The sequence below is a fragment of the Epinephelus moara genome, chromosome 14 (genome assembly GCF_006386435.1).
Source record: "Epinephelus moara isolate mb chromosome 14, YSFRI_EMoa_1.0, whole genome shotgun sequence".
Taxonomy (NCBI): Eukaryota; Metazoa; Chordata; class Actinopteri; order Perciformes; family Serranidae; genus Epinephelus; species Epinephelus moara.
This window is the reverse complement of record NC_065519.1, coordinates 14,311,348-14,331,986: the sequence shown is the minus strand read 5'-3', so window position 1 is coordinate 14,331,986 and position 20,639 is coordinate 14,311,348. Positions and strand designations below refer to the sequence as shown.

General features: G+C 40.9%; 2 protein-coding genes across 2 annotated transcripts; both read right to left on the bottom strand.

Annotated features, from left to right (window-relative positions):
- Window positions 1–4,743: 4,743 nt before the first annotated feature.
- Window positions 4,744–8,311, bottom strand: sumo3a (small ubiquitin like modifier 3a). Its single transcript, XM_050061616.1, has 4 exons — window positions 8,165–8,311; window positions 7,159–7,287; window positions 6,921–6,992; window positions 4,744–6,694 (listed from the first exon to the last, which is right to left on the bottom strand). Exons 1-4 carry the CDS (start codon window positions 8,183–8,185, stop codon window positions 6,632–6,634), a joined length of 285 nt encoding a protein of 94 aa, XP_049917573.1. The 5' UTR covers window positions 8,186–8,311; the 3' UTR covers window positions 4,744–6,631.
- Window positions 8,312–10,763: 2,452 nt separating this feature from the next.
- On the bottom strand, window positions 10,764–18,822 carry pttg1ipa (PTTG1 interacting protein a). Its single transcript, XM_050062691.1, has 7 exons — window positions 18,549–18,822; window positions 17,648–17,700; window positions 17,229–17,337; window positions 14,914–15,016; window positions 13,688–13,753; window positions 11,719–11,765; window positions 10,764–11,558 (listed from the first exon to the last, which is right to left on the bottom strand). The coding sequence occupies exons 1-7, from the start codon at window positions 18,634–18,636 to the stop codon at window positions 11,521–11,523; spliced, it is 504 nt and encodes a 167-aa protein (XP_049918648.1). The 5' UTR covers window positions 18,637–18,822; the 3' UTR covers window positions 10,764–11,520.
- Window positions 18,823–20,639: the final 1,817 nt, after the last annotated feature.

Below are 20,639 nucleotides of genomic sequence, written 5' to 3'. Positions count from 1 at the left end.
GTGGTTAGTTGTTAAAGAATCAGGTGCTCTTCAAGGATGCCACTTAAGGATAAAAAAGGACTGGCTGGTAAAACACTCCGATGAAGACTCTCTAGTTGAAACACTTTGGTTATCTCTGTATTAATAAAAAAATTTCAGCTCCAGTCAAAGTGCCTTGGATGCATTTTTGTACTGCCTGCCTGCACTGTACTGAGCTGGCCAGTCGTTTTGTATCTTTAAAATGAACTCATGTATCAAATATTTGAAAGCTATACAAAATTCTTGAGAGCCTTACTCCATTTCATTCTATTATATTTTGTCACCTGTCACCTGAATTTTGTGATTTCCTTTACATAAACAAACACATTTCTACCATAAACTGGTGCATAAAGTTCCCCAGAATGCAGGAAATAAAGTGTTTGACACTCAAAATGTCTTAGGGAAGGACCCCAAGACCCCACACCTAATATGTGTCCCTATCAATGATGAAATTACACCCTTGCAAACCATAGACGATCTTAAAATTGATCTGAAACATCCACATTTATATGATAACCTATCACAGAATAGGTTGTAGCTTCACACTCCCTTAACTAGAACAAATGTCATTCTCTTACAGTGCTCCTTATCCATGGAATAATCTGCAAAAGACCTTAAACTTGGACACTCTGCCACCTTTATGGCTGTTTAAATGCGTTATTTCTGATCTTGCTTGATGCTTTTAGCTATACATCTACACTTTAGTATGTTCGTCATCCTGTCTTTCTACTTTTAGTGATCATTTATTGCGATTGCTGTTTGTTGTTTTGTGTGATTTCATTGATACGTATGATGGTTCTTTGTTTGCGTAGTGATTGTTTTAATGTCTTTGTTCATGCTTGGCATCATTGAAAATGAGGGTCTCCCTCAGTTGATTTCCAGAGTCTTCCACTTCATTTGCCTCTTTTAATGCCATATTGTATATATTGTATATATATGTGTGTGTGTGTGTGTATCAGTGTGCCATGAGAAATGTCTTGTGGAAATCAAAAGGCAGTGTAAATCAACTTAACCATCTCTCTTCAGCACTCTTTTTTGTACAGGCAGTTTCCCATGGCTGCGGTCTTATTGACTGGTCTTGACATATCATTCTGACTCCTTTTTGCCTCAGACCGATACGAGACAAATAGACATGCAGTCGAGACCTCCTAAAAGATGTCTTGAGACTGATCTTGAGTACTGCAACAGTGGAGCATGGGTCACATAAAATGTGCAAATACTTTTCTGGCATAATTTAACCTGGTTGAATTGGGTCAATCACAGGAAATTTGACTTGTAAATATTTCCTTTTGATGATCCATGGCTTCCCAACAACAACTACACAGTCTGTTCGACCCTGGTTTGTTGAGCTCTCGTGTAAAAAACCAGCCTGTTTTGAAAGACGTCAGCATCTCAGCCTGTGTCAGATCTCTCTGAATCCTCTATTCCACCGACCGGCACATTTACAAGGCAAATGCACTTTGTCTCTCTTCTTCTCTTCCACATTAAGAGCATATACTGCACACTCAGATCAGGATGCGAGATATCTCTTTCCTCTATCCATTGATTAATCTTTCTTCCTTCCAGGCACGGCATGTGTACGAGTTTCAGTGTTTGGATGCAGAAAAGTGAATGACTGTCCACTCGTGCTCACGCTTTTCCTTATTCCTGGTTTGAGTCATCATCTGCTGCTGTTGGTCTTATCGCTGCTGCAGCTGTGTTGAATGCGACCATTCAGTCAGTGAGTGAGATGAGATCTGAGGCTGTAAATCAATCAGTGTCAGCTGATAAAGGACGATCTGGAAATGAATACGCTGTATGAGATAATGATCAGACTAAATATATCGACATGTCTTTATTTAGCCTGCCTCATGAAGATTAGTGATCCGTTGTCTCTGAGGGAAGTCTGGATACGTTTATGTTTCAGGGCCACTGTGGAAATGTTATTTTAACTTTTGTTTTTTCCCTAGCCATGCTGTAATTTTCCACAGAACTCTTCTTGCTCTTTGTAGTTTCTTGTGTCTCTGCATTTCAGATATTTTTAATATATATTTGCACAAATGTGTGATGTTTGAGGTTGATTTATCATAGACTGAAACCAAACCAGACAGACGTGACACCATCATAGTTCACTGGCACCACCTAGCTGTCTATGTCCTTCAAGACACACGTGGCGTTTCCATCTGCAGCACTACATTTTTAGCAGACAGGGCCTCAGTGGGAACTCAAACCCTGTCTTGCAAAGTGACAGTATACATGTACAGTATACCAGGCAGCAGTGAGGTCAAATGGTTGACCCGTACGTCACATGACCAAATGTCACAGGTTCAGCTGTGCCTTCACACATGTACAGGAGTCTCTATCTGCAAGATTTGCAAAGGTGTCGTAGTAATAAACAAGACAGAGAGACAGGCATTGCAAGCTGGATCAGGCTATAAACTCTGTGGCACTGATGGGTGCTGCTCTTTTTACCATCCTTTCTTAAAAAATTTATAAAATCAATTGTCTTCTTTGTGCAGCACTTTGCATCCAGCACTTTGATTGGCTGTTAAAAGACTACAGGAAACAGTGATGTCACTGCTAAAATAAGATGACAAATTACTCTCTCTGTTGCAGCTACACATTTGACATAAAACTGAATCGGAAAGCGGAATCAATGTTTTTAGAGGACAGACAATTTTTCAATTTTTCCTCTAGTCTGGGTCTTCTAACTGTTCCAGAGTCCAGGTTAAAGACAAAGGGAGATCAAGCCTTTTCAGCTCTTGCTCCTCCGCTTTGGAACAGCCTCGCACTGAGCATCAGATCAGCTGACTCTGTTCACGTCTTTAAATCTCATCTGAAACCTTACTTTTACAGATTGGCCTTCCCGGATGCTTGATAGACTTACTGTGTGTATGGGAGTGTGTGTATTTGCAGCCATGTGTATATGTATCCTTACAGGTATATATGTGTTTGAGTGTATACTGTATGTTGGTGAAAGCATATGTATATGCTTATGTTTTATTACTATTTTCTTCTGCTTGGAAAGCACTCTACAAATAAAGTTATTATTACCATTGTTAATCAGAACCAAAAATACTACTCGGTTAAACTTATTTTTAAAATCATTTTTTAATGCAGCTGCTTTCACCTAATGTAAATGCTGTTGCAATATCAGGCAGGTTTCCTCGAGAATTTTATTTTTAATCAATCTTTAACTTTTATTTAGTGAGGTCTTGTAGGATAATGTGCAATGTTCATAATACAGTGTAAAAAGCCAATGCAGAACCCCAATTTGCCAATTTCAATGGTATTTAAAACACAATTTGGTTACTAGAAAACTTCAAATGGCTCTTAAAATATATGGAATAACTGATAAAAGAGAAAAATATCGTCTTCTTTTTGTTTTTAAGGCATTGCTTGGGTCACTTCATTTTATAAAATCAAATCCATCATTCATCACACGCGCTCACAGGAATTGTTATCCCTTGAAACTCCTCAGATTAGTTCAAAGCTTGGTAAATTAGCTTTTTGTTTCTTCACACCGAACAGATGGAACAAATTACAAGAGGTATTTAAATAAGACAGGTATGTATTGTTAGATTGTTTCAAGTGTGTGCTTGATGATATGGTTGTTCTACAGTGTTGCTGCTTTGGTTAGTTGACATGATTTTCTACATTTTACTGTTTTATTGTTGCTGTTGTTAGCCTATGTATCTGTCCTTTACGGCAGACTCTATTCTAGTTAAATAACTTTTTTGTCTTTTTACTGTCGTTTATAATCGTTGATAGACATTGCTGCAACTTATTTTTATGGTCTTTTTTTCATCACTTTATTGCACTTACTGTTGTAGACTTGTACCCTTCTGGCCCACTCAATGTGAACTCAGGGCATTGCTGTAAAAGGGCTTCATGCTCAGTCAGTTTTCCCTGAATAAAAAATGGTTTGATGAATAACTTTTTTGGACAATGTTCAAACTTATAAATTAAATTGTGCTCAATTTTGACTGTTTTCTTCACTGTAGACGAGTCAACTGGTAAGGAAACTAGTTCTTGAATACAAAATGATGCACACAACAGCAAATCTGAGTACCAAACTATATTTATTGTATACAGTAGTAAAAGACCACAAATAATGTACAAATCAGTAGAGAAACAAATAACATGACAAGACGTGGGCCCCGTTCTTCATACATTTACATGGCTTAGCTCGAATGTTAGCCAGCTCAAAAGATCCTTGCCCGGCTAACTCGGTTCTTCAAGTGCAAGTGGAAGGCTGTGTTGAAAACTGTGCTCTTATTTTGTGAAATAGGAAAGCTAAAACCGGATCGCTACTTGTGACTTGGCTTGTGCAGAGGCACGTCCTCAAGAGCAATCAGATCTAGCGTGACTGATTTTTCTTTAATGCTTGTTGATGAATGACTGTGGGAAGGATGAGAGTTGGGGATCCTTAAATAAAGTTTATTTTTAGATTGATTTGAGCCAGAGAGGACAGTATTAATTCAAACAGCAAAAGCAGTACAGTGAAGCTCTTTCAAACACTTGTGATAAATATTCAATTAAAACTGTTAAGCTGTTGGGATTAACTTTTAAGTAGAACACATACAAATATTGAGCTGAACATGTCGTTAACTAATTACCGTTTAAAATGAACCTTTCTAATGTGGCTGGGCAAACTACACTTAAGCTTATGGAAACATTTTAAAGATTACTTGCAACTGGAGCTTGTGTTGCATCATTGTAAATACGGTATAATGCAAGAATTAATTTTTAATGCACTGGTTTTATTTTTTGTTTGTATGACTACTCCCCTGTTCAGTTACAACAACATGAACCAATAGTGCCTCTTAAGGAAGGAAAGCCTCGTCTGAAAATGAAATTAAAATCAGGTAACTGAAAAGTGTTGTCATGATCCAACTCACTCTGAATGAGCTTGCAGTTTCACAGGTTTTGAGCGCGAGGACTACGCGCTCCAACAACTCTTGCATTTTTATCCAGACTGAACTGAAAATCCAAGCTCGTGTCAGACCATCGACAATCAAATCAAGCCAACTCGTTTTTCTGCGTACGAAGAACGGGGCCCTGTGGGTACAGAACACTTATCTCCCAAACTCCATTGGTTGGCCTCTCTGCCCTCCCGATATGCAACAAACTGCATGCATCCTTCTCCGAACTGTTAAATATTGGAGACACTCATCACCACTTAACATACCGCCGCTGTTTGCATCACTGAAGTTGGGTTTTTGAACAAATGACCTGCTCTTTATACACGAGAAAACAGCTCGACAGTTGACACAGCGGTGAAAAGTGTCTTCAAATTGTGTTAACAAAAACATACTGACTCACGTTGGGTATCTTTGCTCAAACTGGAAGCTGCTCCAATTCAACACACGTCTAGAATCAGCCGTCCCATCAGCCTACACTCGCAAGGACAATACAGAGATGAGACAGCTGATCCCAAAACAGTGTTAAGGAACCACCTTCCAGTTATCCACACCTGCAGCCCACCCTCTACGTTCACCCCCCAAAATGTAAAACCCACAGGCAGAGCCGCTTGTAAGAACACCGTAGGGACAGGCCACTGGCCACTTTATCGCAAATAGGGAAAGAAAACAAAAAGTTATATCTTCCACGTCAAACTACCCTTACACAGCCAGAACCCAACCAACTCCAACAAAGGATGAATTAAATTTCCCTCCCCCGAACAGGCATTTGTCTGTATGAGCGAATAATAGTCTGTACCACGCATACCCACAGAGAACCTCTCTATTAGTAGAAGTCAAAGAGGAAGCAAATAACATTAATGAAATACAAACTCCCTTAAAATGTGACAGTTTTGACCTTGCAGTTTTAGAGTGATCCAAGTACATCAAATATGAAATAGAAGTTCGGTCTTTGGAGTATTGGTCCAAGCCCCACAACTTTTATCTAACATCCACTCTGATACTTCTGTACAGAAAAACAAATCAACAAGCCCCCTGGGTGTTAATTCTTAAGAAAAAAAAATTCAAAAAAATACAAAAACATTGCAGAACTCTTTAGCAAAAGCACCTAAAATGCAGAGAGAATTAAAATACCTTTTTTGACAGAAGAACAGGAGTCACTGTTCAGACAAGAAAAAACAAACAAACAAAAACGAAAGCGAAGTGAAATGGAAGGCGGGTGTGTATTAAGTTCAGATCGTGCTTCCACTTCAAAACATTTTCATGCCCAACTGACTGTGACCCCCGGACAAAAACTTGCAGAGCCTTCGCATTCGACCCCTGATGGATGAAAACCGTGACAAACTACTGGATACTAAGCTTTCACTGGAGAGTGAATGAGAAGCACTGACAAACCAGGAACAGCTGTGACTCGCTGTTGGTCCAATCACTGCCTGCGGTGCCAGACGGAAATGTTGTCCTGATTGGCCGGCGGAGTGACTGTTGACACGCACAAAAGTTCAATCCTGGCTGAGACAGTACATAAACAGCTGAGGAGCCCCCTCCCCCGACACACCTGACGAGAAAACCATGACAGACATCTTTAAACTGAAGAAATAATAATATTAATAATAATAATAATAACAGGCTGAGAGGAGCGATGGGGAGGGGAGGGACAGTGAAGGTGGCTGAGGGCGTGGTCTGAAGGTGGCCGTCGATGAGGTGGTGAGGGCTTAGCAGTGCCCGCCTGTCTGCTGCTGGAAAACATCTATGGTGTCTTCATCTTCCATCTCCAGCTGAGAGGAGCAGAAGGTTCAAGTTAGTGGATATAAACAATAACTGGACAGGTAAAATAATGCACATATGGAAAATAAGACCTGACAGACATTGAATGCCTGCAGTGTGCAGCCGATGTTACATAATCGTCCCTCAAATTGTGACAGGCTGCTCTAAAGTGTGTAGAAAGATAATTTCCCTATGGTTTTAAGAGAATATAATGGGGGACAGAGCATCGTATCTTACCTGTGCAGGTGTATCCGTCTCATTGATAGGCTGGCCATCAAACCTGAACCTGATCTGCCTTATTGCGAGACCCTGCAGGAGCAACACAACAGACACAAGGATGAATCCATGCATCACTTACAAGGTGAAGTGTGCAACTAATGGGGAGGTTGACTGTGGTGTTACAGAAAATCCCAAATAATTGTATGCTGCTGGAGAGGAGGAAAGGTAAAAGCAGTTATTTGGGCTTTCAGCTCACCTGTCGTTCACAGTACGCCTTCATTAGTTTGCTGAGCGGTGTGTGTCTTTTGATTTTGAACTGGACCACCGACCCATCTTGCCCTGCAACCTTTAGGTTGATGTGATCGTTCTCGGTCTTTACTCCCTCCTGCAGAGACAAAGGGGTTTGACATCAGGTAAGCCAGCAGAGTGCAAGTGACAGAGACCACAGGCACTACACTACAGTCACAGACCTACTGTATAAACAGTGCACTGTTAGAAAGCTAATGCTAGCTAAGCTACCAGACTGCAAGCTACCTATTACATTAGCTGCAACTTTAAAAGACACTTTAATGTAAATGCGACGTGTGGTGAATTAATGGTAACACTGCTGTGTAGATATTTTAGCCAAAACAAACTTACATTGAGCAGAATAACGCAGTCAGGTCTCAATATGTTGCTTCAACCACAGATGCTAACGTTAGCATGATTAGCTCCGGGCTAGCTAGCTGGCACGGCAGCCCTTTGAGACCGATGCTGGGTATAGCTGCCGGCTAACGCTGCTAGCTGTTTTGTTTTGTTGTACTGGGGCACAACAAGCACCGGTATATTGGAAAACAACAATAAAAACACGGCTACTGTAGTTTTTATATTCGTGCGTCACCTCCATTAGCGCTCTTTTGTCGCTGCAGCAGTTGCGGCATTTGCGGCGTTGCGGACACAACGTTAACGTGGTCCCGTTTCGACAAAGAAAAAAATCCGCAAATGACAATCATGGTGTAATGGACGTTTCTGCTCCCAATCTTCGAGACTATGCCTAATATGAGAGTTTATCTCATATTTCCATCTACAGGGTGATGTGTAGGAGCATATAAATGTAAATATGGATGTGCGGGCGCTCATTCATTTGCGAAACAAACACTGCGCCGATTCAGAGAAACGTGCAAACCAGGCCATTTTAGATTGCACATCTGAGAAATGGTTTGGCAGGAGCTCGACTGAGCCATCGCTACACATCCACAGCTTTTAAAAGGTTTAAATCTTACCTTTGGCTTTTCCTCTGACATCCTGGCTGTATTTTGTGTGCGGGGCTTCAGGAAAATCGGTTAATTGGGCGTTATTTGTCTTTCTGCCGCCTTCTGTCCTCTCCTCTGCTCCGCTGACGGGTGCGCGCTTTGGACCGCCGATACAAATAAATGATTGGACCTGAGGAGACCACGTTATTAAACAGCGGGAGCGCGGACGCGGGAGCGCGCACCTATGCAAAATACGCGAGCACGCGAGCTGAAGAGCCTACCAAGGCAATGCTGGGACAAAGCATGTGTTTATATTTGTTTTAAAAAGTCACAAATGTCTATAAATAATGTTAAATGAAGTCACGACAGAAAAAACCCAAATGTGACAATGTGTGACTAACATGTACAGCATTTTTCTATTTCAATTTTCTAGTGCAAAAACAGTGTTTGACATGCAATTTTTTTTCTTCAGCACAGGCAACTGCTTAAATTCCTCTTACATGTAACCGACTGTGCTTTTTAACAGGTCTCGAATTGAGAATAAATACAAGGCACAAACGTACATGGCAAAAGACTAAGCCAGGGATACTTAACTTGCTTTGCATGAGGGGGCCACTTTTGCAAAATGACAGGTGGCCAGGGGCGTTTCTAAGGGTGCTTTCCACACCTGCAATGTTTGGTTCAGTTCAGTCAAACTCAAGTACATTTGCACCCTAAGTGTGGTTCGTTTGGGCAGGTGTGAACACAGCAAATGCAATCTGATGTGCACCAAAACAACCAGACTGAGACCTTCTTGAAGAGGTGGTCTTGGTCCGATTACAAACGAACTCTGGTGTGGTTTGTTTGTGGTGAGAACGTGTTCCGACCTGGATCTGAACCAACTGCAGTCACATGACACATTGTTTGTATTAAACATGAGCATGTTACAGTCCTGGAGGATTATTAATGTGCACCTTCTCCTGTACTGCCTTAATATGCACATTCAGCACATCCAATGCATCAAAACATTGTTTTCTAGTTGGAGCCGCGCCTCGTTTTCAAACTGTATGGTTTGACTAAAATGAACAATGACAGCAATATAGTCCACGATGAGCAGCGCTAAAATCAACCTGCGTAGTTGTCCCTCCATTGTGACATTAGAAAGTGTCACATTTATCTTGCAAGTGTACTCTTCTTCAACATTTTGTTTACTTCCTGGATTTTTCCCACGTGGAAATTCTGACCAATAAAGTGCAGCGTCCTCGTGCAGGCATTTCATCTGGTCTTCTTGTAAATGCTGCCATGACAACACAAACCAACTCTACGCAATTATGCAACTTTGTAACAAAATTAGTCCCTGATTCAGACCAAAGCAAGACAACTCTAGGTCTGAAAGCACCCTAAGATTTGAGGACATTTAGGGCTAAGCCTGGACCTCTGCTGGGCATCAGGGGGATCCTCCCCTGGCACTTTTTTTTGGATAAACAAGGTCCCTGGAACCTAATTTATATTAAAAGTCAATCCATCCATCCGTTTTCAACCACTTATCCAAAGCCGGATCGCGAGGGCAACAGGCCAAGCAAAGCACCCCAGACGTCCCTCTCCACAGCAACGCTTTCCAGCTCCTCCTGGTGGACCCCAAGGGGTTCCCAGGCCAGATGAGATATGTAATGCCTCCAGTGTGTTCTGGGTCTCCCCTGGGGCCTTCTACCAGTGAGATGTGCCTGAAACACCTCTAACGGAAGGCACTCAGGAGGCATCCTGATCAGATGCCCAAACCGCTTCAACTGATCCCTTTCGACGCAAAGGGGCAGCAGCTCCACTTTGAGCTCCCTCCGGATATCCAAGCTCCTTACCTTATCTCTAAGGCTGAGCCCAGCCACTCCTCTGAAGAAACTCATTTCGGCCGCTTCTATCCACGACCTCATTCTTTTGGTCATTACTCATAGCTCACGACCACAGGTGAGGGTTGTGACGTAGATGGACCAGTAAATCGAAAGATTTCGATTTTCAATTTCCTATACTAAAAGTGCAAACTATAGAATTAATTTATGCTAAGGATAAATTCTGATATCCCAACAGTATTTGGGATAAAATGGGCAAAAATTATTTTGGACACAATAAAAATGTTCCTTTACTTCACACAGCAGGTGTCAGCCTTTAGCCTCTAAAGCAGTGGTTCCCAACTGGTCCAGCCACTGGGTCCGGATCTCTCCCAAGTCACTGGTTCAAGGTCCACACAGTAATAACTATCCAGCGTCACTGAGTTAGTTTGCTGTCTCTGTCAAATAGCTGTCCGTTAGTCATTCACTCTACAGCAGGACACGGCACTTCAAAATGAAAGCTCTGTGCTGGAAAATAAATTGTGTTTTTTTAGGAACTTCACACATTCACGTGTCACTTGCTGTCCATTCAGAATGGACCCCGTGACCCAGCAGTTAGGAACCACTGCTCTAAAGACCTTTAGTGAGGTGTTTTCAGCATTTAAACTCCTCCAAGTGAAGTACTGTATTGACAGCCACCACAGTTTTAATCAATTAACTTTCACTTTATAACTGAAGACACAAAATATAAGGCAGAAAATTGTGATTCTAGTAAAAGCACAACAGAGGAAATACAAAAACAATAAAAGTCCAGTGCTACAAAGGAATTCGTGATTAGTCCAAAGTCTTTTATTGGCTATTGTCTCTACAGGATATACAGGCAAATGTAGAATTAGGCAGACTTCAATCCAACTTTAGGATCAACACATTCAACTCAAGGTAATGGTTACTTTCTGCGGGTGAAGATAAGATTTAATGTTGACCAAATCTAATGCCTTGAAAAAATCTTTTCTGTTAGTGGAACATACAGCAGTAAGACAATAAATATGGCCTCCTATACATGTCAGAATAGGGATGAGTCCATTTGAAACAAGAGAATAATCACACAAAATACAAAAATAGGTTCTTATTTTCTACGTACGTATATCACTAAATCAGCAGCAGCTCAGAGGAGCAAAACAGATGAAACTTGTAGATGCAACAGATTTTTTTGAGCAAAAGGAAAGAATTATTCAATGGATTCTTTTTCTATCTGTACAAGTCAACTCTACAAGACCTAACCTAATAAATACTATAAGCAGACTGATGCTATATAGCCACAGGATAGACCGTTAAAGTCTTGAAGAACAATGCTGACACTTTGGTTACAGCCTCTCAGGTCATCACATTGAACACAACATTCCTGTTCATCGGCCAGACGAGACTTTCTATACAAAACTGATTTCACCTTCCTAAAATTCTCTTAGTCATAGTTTACAGTAATTATCACGCCTTTACTCACAACCACAAGAGAGTTAACTGATGTTTGTCGTATGAGAGGTCAGAGGGCAAACAGAAGGGTCGTGGTGTAAATCTCAGATCCTCTCATGCAAATTTGGAGTATGGATTTTGTCCACTCAGACCTGTGGAATCAAACACCCAAAATGAGTTTAGTTAATTCTCTTATCAAAAGATCAGACACTCACATTCAGCATTAGGAACAAAACAACATGTCTGCACTACTATTATGTGCACATGTGTATAAAAGAGAAAAGAAAAGTGTGTCAGCGAGTGAGAGCTCACCATATTTCTTCCTGATATCGTCATGCCTCTGTTTCATTTCTGCCCTCCTGTAAGAACAAAACATTCCCGTCTGAGCAACACAACGACTGATAATATTTTTCATACTCTCAAACACTCCCAAAAGTCGTCTGGCCACAAACCAGTTTGGGCTGGTGACAGTGTGTGACGTGTACTTTTGTGGTGTGCTATTAAGGGAACTGATATGAATCATGACCAACAATAGAAGAGAGCAGGTGCGTCAGGTGCTTTGTCGTTAGTACACCACAAGACAAACCTGCAGATTGAGACTATTAGGAGACTACCTGAAAGCAGTGACACGGGCGTTTGTACTGTAAGGACAAATATAAACAAATACTGTAAATCCCTGGTGAATCAAAACGTCAGCTGGACTTAACTCAAACTTTATTTGCCTGAAGAAGGCACTGCCACGACTGAGCAAACTAATCTGTGCACAGCACTCACAGGCCACCCAGAGTGAGTCAGTCATTACAGTTTACAGCTGATCGCTGCAGTGTCACGGGAGAAAGTTACAGGCTGAAAGAGCTCTGTTTATGGAAACAATGTCAGGCCAAAGTATAGCAGGAAATAAACACAAGCAGGGCGAAGCAGCATGGATGAGGAAGTGTCAGGTTTTTTTCATGGGTGGAGAAAGCTCTGCGCAGAGAAATTGTTCTTGATAAACCTGTAAACTTTCTTGATAAGAGAGCTTGGAAAAGGTGGTGGCAATGGAGGAAGGGCAGACTGCATTCAACAGTGCATTGCTCCACCACTGGCCAAACTCAAATCAAGATGCAACCTGATAATAGGAATGAATTGCTTTTGTGTTTTACTCCATTATAAACCATTTTAATTGCAAATTCAAGTCCACCTAATGCACCTGAGGCTCCAGAGGTTACTTGGTGAGAATGACACTGTCTCTTGAACCATGTTTTTGCGCAGGAGAGCTACTGATAGACTATGAATATAAATATACACTCACAAAGGAATAAACAGTGTCTATTTGCATCGGGTGAGAGAAGTCACACTGCAGCTATTGAGCTATTTACACCCACCATTACAACGCATTATTATGAATCCCACTGTGAGCCGTGGCTAGTGCTGGTCATGTTGACACGTCTAAGTTAGAAGCAGTGAGTATTAGGATAAAGAGGTCATGGTCTCAGATATTTTCTGGGATTTAAGTGGTGAATTTATGAGATAAAAAAATACAAATGTGCTGCCAGAATGTCAGGTGACATGGTATACAGTCCAAAACAGTAGCAAGACATGGTGGCTGAGTGGGTTAAGCACAGGACATACATACTGAGGTCCAAGTCCTGTGTCAGTCAATGATGGCTGATCATTTTAAGGCCTTGTTGACTTATTATTTTCAGGTTTTAAAATGAATAAAACTGCTGAATGTCACACTGTACATAAACGTTAGCAGAATAGCTTAAGACAGTGGTTCCCAACTGGGGGGTCGTGGTCCAAAAATGGGTCGCAGAGTCCACTCTTAATAGACCGCAAGTGACTCGTGAACGTGTCAAGTTTATAAAAAGCACACTTTATTTTTGAAGTACAGTGGATTTCTGGCACAAGCTTTTATTTTGAAGTGCTGTTTCCTGCTGTAGAGTGAGTGAATAACAGAGACAGCAAAATAGCTTGGTGACATGGCCAAGCGCAAGTATGACACTGAATATGTTAAACTGTGTGGACATTGAACTAATGACTAAGGAGAAATCTGGACCCTGTGGCTGGACCAGTTGGGAACCACTGACTTAAGAGATACATTTACATTAATATCATATTCCGTGTTGCTAGGACGCCCAGGAGTGCAAATAGCCACATTTGCTATTAGCACCCCGGTGTAAATAGCATTGTTGGCTATGGACACCTGGGTGCAAATAGCATCTGCCATTGGCAAACCAGGTCAGGCTTGAACCTGTATCACACACACTCGACGTCGCATTCACAGAACATTGTTCCTCACCTTTCTTCCTGCTTGGTTTTCATCTTATTGGCCTGTTTCTGCATCTTGGCTTCGAACCTCTTGGATCTGACACACAAACACAAGACCAAAGTTAGAGTTATGGTTAAAAAGGTCAAGGGGAAGTACACAGTGTGTGTGTGTTCAGTGAGGACACCTAAAGGCTGAAATTTCCCAGCATAGTACACGCAGATCACGATCACATGATATCACCTTGTAATGAATTTAGCTCCAGACTAATATGAAGAAAGTTACTTGACAGGGTGACAAAGGAAGTAATCCATGGCCAGGGGCCCCAAGTGTCACCCCTGGCTTTCACATGCAAAATGCCACTCAAAGAGATGCCTACTGACCAGGAAGAGACTCAAAATGACCACAAAGAAACATAAAAGGCTACAAAAAGACCAAAACAACTACAAAGACATGCAAAGAGACCACAGAAAGACTCATAACGACTGTGAAAAGGGGCAAAAAACCCACAAAGAAATGCAAAACAACAACAAAAAGAGTCAAACAACTGTAAAGTCTCCGTGTTTTGCTCCTTTGTAGGAGAGGTGATGGGGCCTTTTGCATGTCTATACCCAGGGGCCCATCATCTTAAAGTCATGCTCTGGCCTTAAACACACCAAACCCATACTTAAACCCTGCTCTGTGACAATAAGTGTGTACCTAAACCTAACCGTCTCTAACCTCAACAGCCTAAATGTAACTTGGATCACTGACAAGCCACAAAGAAAACTTTATCATCATCCAAACCACGCTGGAGGGACCACTGTTGCCATTCTACTGAGCAAAGTAGCTGTGTGCTGCCTATGTTGATAAAGGGGTGGTAGAGGGTAAGACAGATATTTATAGAAACAAAACTGAAAGGGGTGAGTGGGAGGGATGGAAAATCCAGGAAGCAGATTAACCACAAAACCTGATTTTCATCTAAATACTTCAAACATTTACAATAGATATGTTCTTACTGCTCAAAAAGTGTGTGATTTTGGATTTAATTCTCATTCAAATACACTCGTGAAGAGTCAGTATTTAAAAATAATAACTGTTTTTGTTATTTTAAGTGTCTATATTATTTTGTTACTGCCTCAAATTGCAGTTACTGTAAAAGACAGGTTACAGTACACAGTCCTCCACTTAAAGTCCATCATATAAATACTCTATAAATACAGCTGCAGATTCCTTTCATCTTCATCTCTCACAGAGCGATAGGCTGACTGCACACTCACCCGAAGTTCTCACACTTGCAGCAGCAGAACAGGCAAACCAGAAGGGCAATGATGATGATTCCTCCGATCACTGCCAAGGTGATTATCAGCGTCTGGAAGTTCACTACAGATGGAGAGAGAAACACAATGACAAAGTTATGCAGGAGTCCACAGTCACAGATCGTAAAATACATGCTGTACCTTTTCTTTTCTTTGTGTCTCCCTGATCTAATCTCTCTGATCTTCGTATGTATATTACAAGGTGACTATAACTGATTGCAGCACTCATATCTACTTGTAATGTTTGATTGTGCTGTTATTTTTAGGATGTGAGACATTAGGGCCAAATTATTTATTAACATTAGTCAGGTAAAGCAATGTTTTAGTGGTTTTAGGGAATGTACTCCTCCAACAACATGTTTGGAACAAAATCACTTTGTAATATAAAGCTTTAAACTTTTATTTACGTGTTGTTTATAGCTTTGAGCAATGAAATATAACACATCTTCTTTGTAGCCTCCATGTTGTTTCCACATCATGACTAAGGATGTTTTCACATACAGTGCTTTTTAAACAAACCGAACTCAGTCCTCTTAAAGTGGAACAACAGAAAACGGACCCAGTTCTTTTTGTGTTCACATTGTCAGTTCATTTGAAAGAGGACTCAGTTCTCTTTCAAATGTGCACCCTTTCTGTTCACACACTATAGCCTGTATATATTGATATAGTATTATTTTCACTCTGACGTGGCACTGCAGTGCGGCTATGATGCCCAAAAATATGTTTCTGTGCTGCAGACTGTTGCTGTTTGATGTATTCTACATTCCACATCTGGAGATGTGCAGTATCTTCTGTGGACCAAACTACTCATCGTCCTGCGTCCATGGTTTTATCTGTTTTTTTCAAGCATCACAGTGCAATAGCACATGATCTAGAGGGCTATAAATACAATGGCAAGGAGCAAAGCGAACCTGGAGCACTTTGTGTTCACAAGGCACAGGTTAAGTGAACTGCACCGCAGACTTGAAGCGAACCGATCTCAGGCCACCTCCTAAGGTGGTTTGAATGTAGTTAGCTTCAGAGGGGTCTGAGTTCTCTTGGAGTTTTTACATATGCGCAAAAAAATGCTGAGTCACAGCCAAGTTCGTTTAGAGGGCCGAAAAGGACTAAGTGTGAAAACACCCTAAAGCTCATGAACACAACAAAGTCGGAAGAACGACTCTCCAGCTCAGGAAATGGGACCATCCAAGCAGCACGTAAATGCATGCATTCACAAAAAAAAACGAACTGACTTTAGCTTCTCAAATGTGATTTGCTTATTTTCTCTATCTTGTATTGTTATAAATTCATTATCTTTGTGTTTCGGACTGTTGGTCTCTGAAGAGATCCACCTTAGACTCTGGCAAATTGACATTTTTCACTATTTTCTGATGTTTCATAGACCGAATGAACAACAAACAATTTTTACTGGCAGTGCCACATCAGACAAATGTAGCTGAGTAACCTGTGACATTTGGTGGAGTTAAAGTATAAAGATGCACAAAATGGAAACTTTCAAATAATGTACACATGCCACAGAACTGTGCTTGATATATAATAATTGCTTTTTGTACAGTAACTGATCAGTTAAATCAGGGGTGTCAAACATACGGCCCGTGGGCTAGAACCGGTCCGCCAAAGGGTCCAGGTGCCAGGTTTCAGGAGCAAGTTAAACAATGTGTTGCCTACTTTATGTAAAATTCTGCGTCATATGCTTTTCCACCCTGACCAGAATACAGTTCTCTGATATAACAATCAACACTTACTGTGACCATGTTTAAAGAAATTGAACATTGTGGAAAAATATTGTCAATGAGCAGCTTCAGTTCAAAAGAATCTGTAACAGGAAATGTCTGGATAAATGCACACGTTATGACAGTGAGATGGAGACTGACTGAATGTGGGAAAATTGAGACATACTTATTTTTCTCGAAACATCTCAGGCTGTTTATCTGTTTTGTAAAAGGATGATCATCTACAGAATGTACTTGTTTCTTTACACAAAGTAACGGGAAAATATTGGAGCTGATTGTACTTAAGGGTTAATGTGCTATGGTTTTACTGGTCCGGCCTATCTAAGATCAAAGTGGGCTGTACGTGTCCCATGAACAAAAATGAATTTGACACCCCTGTCTTGCCTTGAGTTTTTTAGGGAGGTCTTTGTAGCTTTAAGCTTCCAGTCTCTCCAGCGCAAGCTTCTCTTTAGTTTAAATTAATAAAAATCAGAGTATATGTAAAGTAAAGTGTGACTGTATATATGTGAATGTCTATGTGGGTCTGTGTGTGCGCTCTCTTACTCCAGCAGAGGCCCCAGCGTGCATCGTTCAGCGGACAGAGTGAATGGGGTGGAAGGATGGTCCTCACTGGGTATGTAACACACGACTTGGTGGTGATGCACCAGAGACACTGTAAAGATACGAAAGCACATGATGACCTCTGTATTGTTTGGACAAACAATGATTTCTGAGGTATTCAGGGCACTTGAAGGATACATAATATGCACACATAAAGTAGAAAATGGAGGAGGAAGGTGGGAGTGGATGACAGATCAGTTACTCCCCAAACCAGTCTAACAGGTGTGGAGGTGGAGGAGGAGTCGCTGGCTATGGTTGCTCTAAATTCGACGTTTCTTTCTTCATCACGCACACACACACACACTCAAAATGCAGAGGGAAATCAACCCAGCTGAAACAAAAGCTTTTCTCCCAGGACGTACCGTCACATTTTTCAGACATTCCTCACAGCTTGTCCCATTCTTCGTCTCGCACACTGTGGGGGGAAAAACAAGCCACTTGTTTAGTACTTCCACAGAGTGTAAATAAGGGAGTGAACTCAGTCAACATAATGTCACTCAGACGCACAAACAGAGAGTTTTGGCTGGAAAGCACCATGAGAAGCAGATTAAAAACGAGGCCTGTTCTCACTGTGGTTTCTGTAACTACTGCTAATCCTCCTGAGACATTTTTCCATGGAGACACACGGCGCAGTAAACACACAGGCTTCACACCAGTCATGTTATTATCAGAAGACCGCACAGGACAACAGCTGGGTTTGTCTAAGACGAGCCATGTTTCTGTAAAACTGGGGTGTAAACAAAGTCTCTTTCTTGTATGCTGGGTTTATTTGTAGCTACTCCTGCTGAAACAGAAACCTGAGGGGGGTTGTGAAATGAAAAGAGACTCATTGTTCCTGCTGAGAGGTCTCAACAATACAGATATTAAACTAACAGACACAATGATATCAATGCAATCACAGTTTATTTCGCTTTTAAAGCTTTCTTTCCATATTTTATGGGAAATAATCTTAAACCAGAGACAATTGAGGTGTAATTTGGGACCAACACAGCTCAAATTAAGTTTTTTAGTTGCTTTATGTCCTGTTATATTCTTATTTTCTTTACAGAAAGAGTAAAACACAGAAGAGTTGAAACAACACTGACCTAAAAAGAGAAAAAAAATTATTGTAATTCAGGGCCAAAGAAAGGCTTCAATAAATCAGGTGACATTTCTATCATTGACTTTTTAGGTATCTAAAAGCGATTATTTTAAATTATGAGATTATTTCTTAGCAGCCATGAATTCCTCAATCACCACAGACTCACTGATTCCCACTCCTACCGTGGTCAGGTGTTGTAGACTGGGCGAAAACCGTCGCCAAACCGAAGACAAGCAGCAAAGCAGCGACAACAACCCGTGAATCCATCATCACACCGCTCGGACGCAGATTATTCCAAATGTTTTTCCTCAGACTTTTCGTCTGAAGAGATCTGAGACACCTGTGAGCGCAGAAACAGGAAATGTTTGGGCTGCCGAAACTCGAGAGGTGAACTTGTCGAGAAGGAACCAAAGGCTGAATCTTGACGCACGCTCATTACGCACCAAAGAGAAAGGAGGGGAGGCGTGTGTGTGCGTCTGGGTGCGTGTTTTCCTTGGCTGTAGGACGACTTCTGCACCTGAGTCAGTGGCGTAAGGAAGTTAAGAAGGGCCTCAGTGCACAGTATTGTGAGGGGCCCCTCATGCACGCTATTGTGCATGTCCTCATGGTTGCTTGTCTGACAAAAATATGAAAGAAAGCAAGAAATTAATAATTTAATGTAATAGTTTTTAAAGTCTATATATAGATTGTATACCTTTGATAAAGAAAGCATGTGTTTGTTTAGATAGCCACTGACTATATAAAAAATCAAAAGAAAAAGAAAACCATGGAGCCATGATGGGTTTGCCTTTTTGAAGACATATATAGCAAATGACACTGTTTTTAGAGTAATATAATTGTAGGGCTATCAAGCAATTAAAAAAATTAACTCATTAATTTCATGCTCTGTGATTAATTAATCTAAATTATTCACATGCATCAATTGTTCCTGTAAATGTTTTTTTTTTTACATCTCAATTCAAATTGATTTTTGCAGGTGTGTCATAGCAAAGCTGCTGGATTTCAGACACAATTGTCCCCCTGTCCTCTACCACCGAATCTGGTATGCAGTCCACTGCAATCTATTTTGCAAGGGAGTTAGTCGCTCACAGGTAGACTTACTCAGTTTGCATTTGAACACCTGGCTGGACCGGTGTGCTGCTAAATGCTTTGCTTTGAGGTGATATTTCAGGCTTTATGGTATGAAAATTCCAAGCAGTGCTGCTATCAACAGTTCCATCTGGGCGTTTTAAAATGTAAATGCTCCATTCATGGGGCCAAACAGCGTCATCTCGTCTGCCTCTATCATGTCACAAAGCCACTTTGGCCCCTGACCTGAATATTTGAATCTTGTTTGGTTATCAGTACAAACCCATGGTGTAAAAATGATAATTTGCTAAGATAAGCTGCTGACTGCTAGCTGGAGCTTCATATTTAAAGAGTGAGACCAGATTTATGAGCTGATAAAAACAATTTGCCAAGGAAAGCTAAAAGTAGCCTTGTTTCTGAATTACTTTTATTACTTAAAAAGTAATCTTAAAGCAGAAATTACCAGGAATGAAAGCGAAATTCACATCTAACAAGTCTCAAAGTTTTTAGATTGCTTTATGTCACACAGTTTGCTAAGCTAACTGACTGCTAGCTGGAGCTTCTTATCTAAAATGTGAGACTACATGTATAGTTTTATGAGCTGAGATAGCCTAAAAATGTGCTAAGCTAAGCTAAATGTAGCCTTAACCTAAGATTTTCTAAATTACTTTATAACAAATAATCTTAAAACAGAAAATACAAAGAATCGAAGTGAAATTCAGGACCAACGGGGCTCAAATAAAGTTTTTAGGTTGCTCTGTGTCCAACAATTTGCTAAGCTAAGCTAATTTAAGCAGTTGCTAGCTATAGCTTCAAGTTTAACAGAAAAACTACCTTAGTGAGTTTTTAGGTTGCTTTATGTCCTACAGTTTGCTAAGCCAACTAGCTGCTAGCTAGCTTCATATTTAAAATGTGAGACAAGTTTTATGAGCTGACATAGCCTAAAAATGTGCTAAGCTAAACTAAATGTAGCCTTAAAGCCCCTACAAGGAACTTTCATTTTGAGTTGATTTTGGCGACCCTGTGGACAAAAGCGGTAGTGTTTTGCCGGAATGAAGCCTACATTTCCCATGAGCTCTAGCGCGTATTGTCGTAAAGACGCTTACCTGGCTCGCGCATGTGTTTGTTTTGGGGATGAATGAAACAACAAGACGGGAAAACTTTGCCCCCGCTCCTATCGGGGATCCCAGCTCACCTCTGCCGCG

Excerpts from the sequence above, each read along its gene's own strand:
- pttg1ipa (XM_050062691.1), bottom strand. The coding sequence starts at position 18,636 with ATGATGGATTCACGGGTTGTTGTCGCTGCTTTGCTGCTTGTCTTCGGT. Across the intron at positions 17,338-17,647 it reads AATGTCTGAAAAATGTGACG|TGTCTCTGGTGCATCACCAC; the intron begins GTACGTCCTGGG and ends GTATCTTTACAG. Across the intron at positions 11,559-11,718 it reads CGATATCAGGAAGAAATATG|GTCTGAGTGGACAAAATCCA; the intron begins GTGAGCTCTCAC and ends TTGATTCCACAG.
- sumo3a (XM_050061616.1), bottom strand. The coding sequence starts at position 8,185 with ATGTCAGAGGAAAAGCCAAAG. Across the intron at positions 6,993-7,158 it reads AGGCGTACTGTGAACGACAG|GGTCTCGCAATAAGGCAGAT; the intron begins GTGAGCTGAAAG and ends TTGCTCCTGCAG. Across the intron at positions 6,695-6,920 it reads AGACGGATACACCTGCACAG|CTGGAGATGGAAGATGAAGA; the intron begins GTAAGATACGAT and ends TGCTCCTCTCAG.